The sequence below is a fragment of the Carassius auratus genome, chromosome 12, assembly GCF_003368295.1.
Source record: "Carassius auratus strain Wakin chromosome 12, ASM336829v1, whole genome shotgun sequence".
NCBI lineage: Eukaryota > Metazoa > Chordata > Actinopteri > Cypriniformes > Cyprinidae > Carassius > Carassius auratus.
This window is the reverse complement of record NC_039254.1, coordinates 2,465,251-2,476,786: the sequence shown is the minus strand read 5'-3', so window position 1 is coordinate 2,476,786 and position 11,536 is coordinate 2,465,251. Positions and strand designations below refer to the sequence as shown.

Here is an 11,536-nt window from a genome sequence, read left to right as displayed (position 1 = left end):
CATTTGCTTTGAGAAAAAGGTAAAGCTTTTAGAGGTATATTGTAAAAGCTAAGTCAGGCTAGATGGTTAAAAGATGTAAAAGTGTTTGTGTGTGGCATATGAGGCCTCTCTGGTTTAAACATGGACTTTAGTGTTTTCTAAAGTTTTCCTTCTAGTGTGTAATCCTTGTGGTTAGTTTCAGCATGTTTGGAAGATAACCTCAAAGAGCATAAACAAACACACACACACACACACAGTATATCTGTTTACCCCGCTGGCTGCTGAGTCCTGACTAAGTAAATGAAAAATATCCTGCCAGGAGAAACTTTGAGAGACTAGACTGGGAGGCTGATAGTATTATGCTGAACTCAGGGTTGTTTTGTGTGTGTTTCAGAGTTAGAATCTGTTAATAGTCCTGTAATCGTTTAACCGACAAATAAAAACACAGTCATCATTTAATTACTTTCACATCACTTCAAAACTTTCCTCCTTCTGCTTGAACACAAAAGTTTACATTTGAAATAATACCCTGGTCATTTATTTCAGTAAAATGTAAGTGAATAAGGACTGGTGATTTCAAACTTAAAATGTTTATTTTTATTTTTTTAAAGGCACTATAAGTTGTAGGCGGTATACTGATACGTTCCCACTCTCCTTGAAGCCATATAATAGCTTTGTGTGAAGAACAGCCTAAAATCTGATCCTGACATCCATCCTGTTCTTCTCTGATTTCTAAACAAGACTTGGAATATGGTGCACTAGTTGTGAACTACATAAGACTGTTTGTGTGTCTTTTTTGATACTCAAAAGCTCCAGTTGACCTCCATCGTGATTGTGTGCACAAGAGCAACCAGAACAGTGTTGAAAATGTCAATTTCCATAAGCTAGCACTTAGCTAAAGCATTAGTGTCTTTAACCTGTGCTTACTGTGTTTGTATTAAAACCGGTTCTCAAGTGTTCTCATGTTGGCACGAACGGATATACACACATTACGTTTATCATGTTCTTCTAGATTTTTTATTGGTGTGAAAGGAGATTCTATTGGTTGATTTGTTGGGTGCCTTCATGTCTTCTCCATATCACTGTACATTTCCATTTGTTTGTTTACCACTTTATCTGTCTCCATATTAGGCCTTAGACTTGTGGAGGGGTTAACAGGAAAAACAGGTTATAACTGTAGTCCGTAATGATGTCTGACAACTGTTTGGCTCTTTTATGCTTACAACAAGTTTGATTTCAATGAACATTTTCTGTGAATGTGTGTTACCGCACTATTTTAGGAAATTACTATATTTTCTACATGAAGGGTGATATTTAGTTAATTGTTTCAATGAAACCAACATTTAATTCCTTCTTTAAAATTTATGTGTAAGGCATGTGGGAATTACACAATAATAAACAACAGAGAGCTGCTTTTTTTTGATGGAATATGGTTAAGAATGTTTTCCAGAGCGCAGTAGTACCTTGTTTAATAAGTAATTATGTCACTCTTAAAAGATTAAACAGGTCTATGAATAAAAGTACAGTAACATGACAGCTGGCGGTTCATGCAGTGGGAGCCTCTCGTCTGATGACTTCCTCCCATGTGCTTTGCATGAGATACACTTACGCAAGAGAGTGTGACATCATGAGTTAACAGCGTGAGACCAAATGAGGTTTGTGGTGAAGAGGAATCAATTTATACAATGATTGCTTTATTTTCCTTGGCCCTAGTCTCTCATGGTGCATAGAAGTGCCTCATATAAATAAGGCTGTGGGTTTGATGGCCACATTCATACTTTAAACCAAAATATTTCATAGTTTTTAACCCACAATCCAACCCTTGTTGTTTTCCCCTCACTGCCATAACAGCCTCCTGCCAGACGAGACGGACTAATATATATATTTTTTTCTTGTGAGAGTGTTTGCATGCTTCACTCAGGTAATGTTGGCGAGACTGAAATGGGTCTCCTGGTATCCAGTTTGGAGGCTGTGTAACGAGGCAATTGCAGATGTGTGCTTAGACCCTGACTGAGTTTGATCACGAGGGTCCGTGCAGCTGTGAAGTTGTAGTTCTCCAGTGAGCTCTGATATGTAAACATGTGTCCAGAGGGGGAGAGAGATATTTAGCTGGTGTGTTGTCTTTCAGGAGCTGTTAGGAATTTTGTACTGATGTGTAATGATGCCGAACTCAAATGACATGCTCTCAAATCCCCCGAGTGGAGCTGTTAATGAAGCGTTTTAGATTACTGGAGACGGGCACGAAACAGGACCAAAGTCTCTCAGCATTTTTTGTGATTATTAGTTATTCAATTCATGATGTTTAGAGACATAAGGTGAATACATATAAAATAATGAATTAGAGTGATTATTATTATTCGAAAACAAAGTAATTTTGTTGTTAAAATCACTCCTTTTGTTTTAAAAATACCAACAATATTTCAGAAATGTATATGTATATATGTGTATTTTTTTTTTTTTTTCATTTAGCGTCCAATTCCCATAAATGATGATGATTATTGATGAATTTACAAGGATTGTTTACTTTAGTTTTATTTTATTTCATTACATTTTTCTAAGACTTTAGGTTAAAAATGTATGAGCCCAATGTAGCCTATATATTTTTTAATTTACATTGTAATGCCGATTTTGTAATGAAAAATTTTGTCTTGGCAGTTCAGAGTGAAATGGTATATTTTAATAATTTAATTTAAAGGTTTTAGTTTGGATTAATGGATTAAATACTTTAATTGATAGAACATACTGAATTGATTGCATATAAACATTTTAAATAGCAAACCAGAATATATTGAAATTGATCATGACTCCTGAGCCATATATACTGAAGTTATTTTCCTACCATTGGAGGAATAGATCTGTTCACTTGTGATTCATGACATCAATTTTCAAGCCAATTCTGCATGGTTTCCCTCGGGAATTTCCTAGTGGTTTTTCAATTTATGAGTAATTATTTATCACTGATTATTACTTGAAGAAACTTTCACATTCTGTTCTACAACAGAGTTAATACCTCAAATGTGATTTGCTTTAACTTAAGCAAATGTTTCATTTTAAAATGTAACTTGCTAAACAGTTGCCATATTTTAAATTATGTTCTATTATAATTTGAATCTATTAAAATCCTTGCAAAGTTTTAAAGTTTTGTGTTTACCATTACGGCATTAAAGTTCATAATGTTCTGCCTTTCTTGGTTCCGTTGATTATGTTCCTAATTTATTCAGGAACGAGGCTGACTTGCATTACTGTGCATGCATGCAAACACACAACATATCTATCTAGAGACTTCAGAGTGGGGCGATATGCTGTGATTCAACAATGAGGTCAACTTGCCAGCGGGCAGAGCTGAATCCTCCACGGGGACGCCCAGTTCTTTGACTCAAGTGGAGAGCTTATCGTTTATCAAACCCTCTTCTGTTTCGCTCACAGCTACGGTCACTCAATGGGCTTTTGTTGTCAGAGATGCAAATGTTTTGGTGGGGTGACGTGTCTTGGAATATTGTTGCCTGGATCTCATTCATCCAGATGGCATGCACACTACCCAGGGGTGGCTATGAAGTCATGTTTGGAAACATGGAGAATTGCAAACAACCGTCTAGACGGTAACGAGCACTATGTTGATACGTTTACATCTTGGTTTCAGAAAAATCAGACTAGTCTTTTAAGGATTATGTTTGTTGTACAACTCGGTGTCTTTGATGTTGGTTTGTTTAAGTGATTGGTGCGTCTCAAGTCTTGTGTTTGCTGTTGGAGCTCAGTCAAAGCTAACAGGCCTCCTCTGTGTAAAGAAGCAGATAATCAGATTATTAAACCATAAATCACAGCACCCAGTTGGGAATCAGTAAGTCCAGTGAACCCAGTGACTAAGAGCACTTGAGTTCTCTCGTACAAGGTTTTTTTTTTTTTTTTTTTTTTTTTTCACTTTCCTTTTTTCATTCCCTCTACAGTGACATTACAGGATGATACAACCATCATTAGTCTTCCAAGACATAATAAATTTGACTTTAAAAGAAAGGACAAAGTAAAGGGGTGAAATATAAATGGAAAGAAAAAAGTGGTTTAAAATAGGGCTGAGAAACAAGAACTGTTTCTTCTTCAAAACAAAAGTCCCCATTTAGAAAAAAAAGTGTCTCAGAAGCACTTTGGTACAATGGTATAAGTTTTATTTCTTAGTTTATTGTGTTTACTTAATTATTTGCCTATTTGGTTTATGTATTTATTAATATTATTTCTGTATATATTTATTAGTTTGCTTGCTTGCTTTATTAACATTATTTAAGAACATTACATTATATTGTAATATGTAACATTTATTACATTATTTGTATTTACTTATTAAAAAAAATCCAGAACAGATTGATTTTTCATGAGGTTTCTTTAAAAGTTTTGGAACCTCAATAAACCATGCCATTCCATCAGTGGAATAATGCGACGTACAGATCACAACCAATGTTTAGTCATTATCTTACTGCTTTGAATTTTGTCTGTGCAAATAAATCATGAAAGTTTCAAACACTAAACATAATTATGGGAAACAGAGTTTTTAAATTGTTGATTGCAATAACTGTTGACAATCTAAAATGTTCTCATCATTTGTAACCAGCCTCAAAGGCAAATAAATGCAGTAAGAATGTGATCCAAATTGAAACAAAATGGAAAAGGAATCTTTAAAGTCCTTATATTCCCATTCCTAGTTGCATATGAAAAGGAAGGAGTTATAAAAAAGAAGGGTGAAAAATGCAAGCAAGGTGTCTGGGGAAAAGGAAAAACTACCTTGTCAGCACTATGCCTGGAAGAAAAATCTCAGGCAGCTGCATTTGAGTACAACAAAGAGTAAAGGTCTAGATTTCCTCATGATATAAGAGCCTGGCACATACTACAGAGAATTCTGCACTGGTTTGAGTTGAATTTAGGAAGAAATGCAACCCTTTACAGCGTTGGGCTCCCAGGATCCTCTGAGCTCATGGTTATGTAATCACAAAGTGAATGTGGATTTGGAGAGAAAGGGGATTTGCAATTTGCTAAATGCATTTTGGATTTGTGCCTTGGACCACATTACTAACCGATGTCTGCATTGCAACCTTTTGTTTTCATTTGTGCAAAATTGACACTTTCATTTGAACTTCATGTTTAGTAGAACTCTCATTAAAAATTAACATTGTTCTTTTTATTAAAGAATTAAATTAGCTATGTGGTGGTGTGGTGGCCCCTATGCTAAAGTAAATCCTTCAGTTACAGGAGCTCTGTAAATCAACACTTGTGCAGCGTGTCACCCTTTCATGACCAAACTTCCTCCAAGAACAATAAAAGGCTTATGGATGGAATATGAATTTCTTTTCCGACCTCTTATACCTATGCTATATTGCTTTACACTTCAAGAGGCTTTAGTGTTGAAATGATTAATTAATTTGTTCTACCTTTTTTCTTTCTAAAAAGCCATGTTTCTGTTACAAATGAATACTTTTAAACAAAATGGGATATACATTTAATGTGTGATGTCATTTGCATGGTCCAAAATAGCATGTATAATTCCAATAATTAAAAGAGAATCTTTTTCCAATTTGGTAATACAATGTCAGCCTTATAAAATAAAATGACATTTATGTCTTTTCTCTTCTGTTGTAGGTCAACTTGCAGATGTTGAAAGCTGGACTCTATACTTTAAGGATAAAAATGGCCATGTGTCCTGTATACGTGGAAGAATTTTCATCCTGACCACTGTCCTGGATCTACACCGTCATAGGAAAGAGTGACTAATTTCTTGGCAACGAAAGACTTTGGTGATTTTATTTTTCTGTGGGCCATATTTGAGAAGTCATCATGCCTATTCTGAAGCAGCTTGTGTCCTCGTCCTCCCAGTCTAAGCGGCGTTCTCGTTCTGACCTGACTGCGGAGATGATCAGCGCACCTCTAGGAGACTTCCGTCACACTATGCACGTGGGTCGAGGAGGTGACGCATTTGGGGACACCACCTTTCTTAGCAGTCACTCAGGGGAGCCACCAAAGGAGCCAGAGGTACAGCAAAACTTTCCTAAACAGAGCCTCCTTTCCCGTACCTTCCGAAGCAGCAAGCGCTCCCAGTCGGCCAATCGTGACAAGACTGACAGTTCAAAACTGGCGCCCCCTGGTGGTTCGCCAAGTTGTGTAAAAAATGCAATCTCGCTGCCATATTTGAATGAGGATGATGCAGGAAGAGGTACTGGAATCCACCTTCCCAAGAGCGTGTCCTCAAGTCCTTTAAAGAAACTTCCAGAAGATGAAGTAAAGCCGCTTAATGGCGCCACAGCGCCTGTTGTATCAGACGTGGAGCTGGACGAGAGGAGTTTCGGAGAGCTGACTGACTTGCGTCCATCGGTTCCATACACAGGAGGCATGAAGCATGCCGAGTCCATCATGTCTTTCAACATTGATCTGGGTCCCTCCATGCTGGGCGACATCCTGAGCGTGATGGACAAGAAGGGCTTTGACGATGACGATCTGGGATTTGAAGAAGGGAAGAGTAATGAGGGGCGCAGCTCGCCACCCCAGAGCCCTCCCAATGAGGTTGAAGAAGAGGACCCTCTTCTTCCGATCCGGCCCCCACGGCAAAGGCAGGGTACTAACCCTTACACTCCAGAGCTCCAATCCATGAACCATCAACACCTGGACAGCTGTTCCCTCTCCAGTTCAGGGTCCACCATGCTGGATGAAAAATCCCACAATCAGATGTATGAGGGGATCATGAACAACAAAAAGTACAGCACACCTCGCATTCAAGACGATAGGGAGGACTTTTCCTACATGGATGATGAGGATGATGATGACGACGATGAGATTAGGGTGTGAAGTGAACAGTCTTTGCAAAGACTTACAGAAGTGGTTGAGGAGGGTTGTGGTCGATTGGAAGATGTAAAGCTCCCATGCTGACTTGGAGGACTGATTATATAATGGAGATGAAAGGGAATACGTATGTTTTAGCCCTTGATAATGCCTTTTCACTACATTTTCTAGTTCAGGTATACAAACCTTCTGTTACTATTGACTTTCACCAGAGCCACCACTGCTGTGAGAGGAAAGTGTTTGCGTGTTCGCATATGCTGAAGCAAGGGAATTCCATTTCAAATGGTAATTAGTCTCATGCGAATCCGTGAATTCCAGTGTTGACCACTTGGAATGCTGATACAGGAGGTTTGTTGTGAAACCAAGCCTCGCATTCTCCCATGATTAACACCGTACTCTTGCTTATGCCTTTAAACTCTGAAAAAACACTAACACCAACAGTCTTAATTTTCCTGTGTTTTACAGCTTTTGATTCGGTCTTTAAGTTATATTCAAAATTTTGCCTTGTATGTAAACCTCAATGTTGTAAATGATGATTGGAACACCATAAACGTGTTTGGAGGTTCAACAGAACGCTTTATCTCTTGCATATGCTACCTTTTTCCCATCGGGAGTTGTTTATGTAGTAGATCTGGACTTTGTCATGTTGTCCATGCTTGTTTAAGAGAATTTCCTGTCGGCTCGCATGAAATTCTCAATCAAGGGGGAATTCAGATTGATGGGATGCAGAAACCGAAAGCAGTGGTGATGTTGGATAACTTGTAGGCAGTAGAATCAGTCCAAGTGGAACCATTTATGACTTCAATTATGATGTGTTTGTGAACGAGGATTGATGTCAAGAGGGCTGAGGGCTGTGTTTTTTGATTATCATTGTATATGCTCAGAGATGAAGAGTGTAGCTCTTATTCAGGGTCTAGTGTAGTGCCTCGAACTTCAAACTGTGCTCATCAGCAGAAGTGGCTCTGCAGGGTTTTCATCTCTGAATGACTCTTAAGCTCTTTGTGTTTCTGTATTTAGGTTTGAAGAGCGCTCAACACCCCATGATGAGATTGTAACTTGTATTGCCACTCTGTGAGTTAGTGCCATACCCTTTGCATAAATTAAATGTAGACAAAAGCGTATTAAAATTCTTTAACATCTACAAAATTAGCAAACTCAGTCCACCATGTAATTTTATGTTACAGAGTTATGTAAAGGTTTCACTAATTTTTCTTAAAGGTGATGTGTGTAATTCTGGCACCATCAGCAGCACTGTAATGGATTTTTTTTTTTTTTTTTAAATACTGCTATTTGATTTTATTTGTCTTCCAATTTTTCAAAAAGTAAAAGGCAATTTTTATTTTAGCATTATTTTATTATTATTATTATTATTTTGACGGTCTTTACATAGATTGCATATCCATAACAACCGATCGTCAGAGTTTGAAGGTGGGACTACTAGTAGATCTTGAAATGTTTGAAACAAGTTAGTGCCAAAGAAATTACTCACATCACAATTAAGTCTCTATTATGAGACTTTCCAAACTAGGCTTAACCTTAGCGAATATGCCCAAATACTTAACACTAGTCTGGTTTACAATTAAAAACAAAAAATAATTACCATATTAATGTCCTGCTAGCCAAGCAAGTATTAATTGTTCATTGTGCACTTTGGGAAATTGATTTTCTTTTTTTTTTTCTTATGACACAAGTGATGTTTTGTGGGGATAATTTAAAAGCGTTACACTCCTGATATATGTACATCATGTTCAGTTATTCATTTACTGTATATTTGATTGACGGTATTGTTTAGTCAACAGTGTTGACCCTGTATTCTAACATTATATAAGCACACTAGGAACCGAAAAGTGCACCATTTGTAGAATTGGTTATTTTCACTTGGTTTCTGTGGTACAGAATTGTTTGTACAGATCTCTCTGTGGCCTTTTACCTTCACTTCGTTACCTTTACCTTCAGCTCGGTTAGGTTTTGTATCAGCTTTAAAACTCCCAAGAATACAGCTACGTTATTTCCTTGTTCACCTGTCAAGTGTTTTTCATTGGTTTGTGAAATCAGCATGTTTGAACAGAGAAACAAGTAAGGTACGGTTTATAAGAGCTCTAGAAAGATGTTTGTAATGCTGACTCCATGGGTGCTTTTCAGGTTTGGTCTAGGATGGTTTAGAAAAGGGCTTTATTAATGGGGTACGAGGGGCTTGTCTTGCCTTATATCTGGTTGAAATGCTGCATCGTGCCATTTTGTCTGCAAGAACTAACGGACGATAATCAAATGTGCCAAAATCTTCTCCTCTCTTTTGCTGCCCTATTTTTGTTCAGTTTATGGGTTAAGGAAGTGGTCTTGGAGATATCACACTGCACGCAAAGCTTTTAAAGAAGACCAGATGTCCAGAACAGGATTTGTGAGACTGAAAGTGAGCTGGAAAGCTGGCATGTAACAGGTTTTGAGAGCAGCAGGACTCCCTCTACAGTTTCGAGTAGTTTTCTTTCAGGCCATTTACTTTTACTTTGTATCTATACTTACTGAGACAAAACTCTACCCTTCATATACAATGGCATAGAGGTTTCTATAGTTTCTTTGCTTGATTACTAAATGCACACAGCTTCCTACAGCTGCTACAGAAAATGGTTAAAAAACAAAGTATAGTATAAAACCATCTCTATAATTTCCAGGTATTTGCTGTTTATCTTTTTTTTTTTTCACTTGATGTCTACTCTGTATCATTCTGTACTGAAGTAATGTATATAATGACCTGCCTCACTTTCCCTTGCACAATAACAGTTATATTTTTCAATAAAAGAAAAAGCTGATAAATTTGACTACAAGGCCGTAATTTGTTCTGATGTCCACGACTGTCAATGCTAATCATTGTGCAGGAGTAAAACAAAATACCTGAGCAAGTTTGTTCATGTCGTAGTTCTCCAGTATTGTAGATTTACATATGTAATAACCATCCTCAGGCTAAAAAAGTTCTGTATCACTGCTGTTCCAGTGTGTTGACTCAGGGAAATTTGCCTTTGCACTGTGCACTTTTTATGCTGATGCAACAGATCTGACTGATTAAATTCCCTCAAATATTCATTTCAAAAAGTAAGTTGTCCTTCATAGGTGGAAGACCTAAAAATAATTTGATTAAGATGGAGATACTCAGGCTTAGTAACTGCAAGGACCTCTACAAGCGTGAACCATGAACAGAACAGCAAGACTGCATCGATCATTTAATATAGTTTCTGATTGAAATGTTTTTAGGATTTTCATGGTAAATACATTGGGGGAGCAGAAGGTGAACATGAACCATAAGGTAAGAACACAACGAGGTATTTTTTTTTTTTTAATGCATGGATCGATTGATGTAACAATAAATAAATACGTTATATTTATTACATTCTAGTATCTAGTTCATATGCTTCATTCTAGCCTAAATGTGTGCCTACTGCCATCTCGTGGTCAATCCTGATTCTACAAATACAGCTTATATTTCAAGAGATCATCTCGATCTTATTCATGCAATTTAATTTAAAAAATGCCTTTTTTTTTAAATCGCAGAATAAGATATAAATTCAATGCACAGTTTATTTACAGGTTTGTCAAGAAATCTGATAAAACTTGTAGTCACTTAAACTACTGAGAAAGTGCAGACAAACCATTTTCATGAATAATATATGCATTGTACGTTTTCACTGATTGATTATTGGCAATTTAATCGACAAAGTAAATACTCCCTAAATTAATAAAATTCCCTTAACCACTATACCCCTTAAAATATATATTAATTGATAAGCTGATACTAGCTAGAAAGACAGAAATAGTGAATATGTCATGTTTTGTGACTTTTCATTTTTTTTTTTTTTTTTTTTTTTTTTTTTACAACAAACAGACTATGATCATATTCCCATTTTTTTAATAATTATTTAATATAGGAAACATCTTCCATTTAGAAACCGCATCATATTTAGATGTTCTGGATGCAAGCTGTTGTTTCGACTGGCCATGAGTCTGGCTTTCTCCATGTCAAAGGCAATGTCAGTTTGGGATCACGGTAGACACAACAGCAAGGTATTCGCATGCAGCTTCACTCAGGTACCAGTTTTCATCTTCTGGGAAATTCCAGAATGCAAGGGATCCCGGTCGATCTGCAACATTTCCTTTTCCAAGTATCCCCTCAGACCCTTAAGAAAATTCTCTGGCTGTTGAAAGTATCTCCCTTGATTCTCTTGATCCAGGTGTTTCATTTCGGCAATGACTGTTCTCTTAATGCGGGTGGAAGTCGTCTTCTCAGAGAGAGCAATGTCTTGGCATCTCAGGTCAAGAGCGGTACTAAATGTCAACCTGTCATTTTCTTTCTTTCTGCTCACTCAATAAGTCAATGTTAAATTAAATTAGCACTAGGCATATGGCCTCTGAGATTCTTTCTAGCATGTTTAGTGTAGAAAGCCATTTTTACCTTTGAACTGAGCCAGGTTATTGTAACTGCAGCTTTTTTGTGTGTGTGTGCCTTTTTGAGGTGACCTTGTGCTTCAACATTAGAAAAAATACTTTTTATATTTTCCAACATCAGCTCTTTCCGGTCACAAGACTCAAGCATCTCCTTGAAGACCAAATCCAAAGTTGGTGAAACTGGGTATGAGATCCCATCCTGCCTTTTTGATGTCTCTTTTTATCCCATCTTTATTTGTCACTACCACTTTAACCTTGCTCCCGATTCCCCATTTATCTGCTATTTTCAGAAATTGCCTAACAAAAT

General features: G+C 37.1%; 1 protein-coding gene across 1 annotated transcript; it reads left to right on the top strand.

Moving 5' to 3' along the window:
* The first annotated feature begins 5,580 nt into the window (after window positions 1-5,580).
* Window positions 5,581-9,940, top strand: LOC113111467 (cdc42 effector protein 4-like). Its single transcript, XM_026276221.1, has one exon. It carries the CDS (start codon window positions 5,797-5,799, stop codon window positions 6,799-6,801), a length of 1,005 nt encoding a protein of 334 aa, XP_026132006.1. The 5' UTR covers window positions 5,581-5,796; the 3' UTR covers window positions 6,802-9,940.
* Window positions 9,941-11,536: the final 1,596 nt, after the last annotated feature.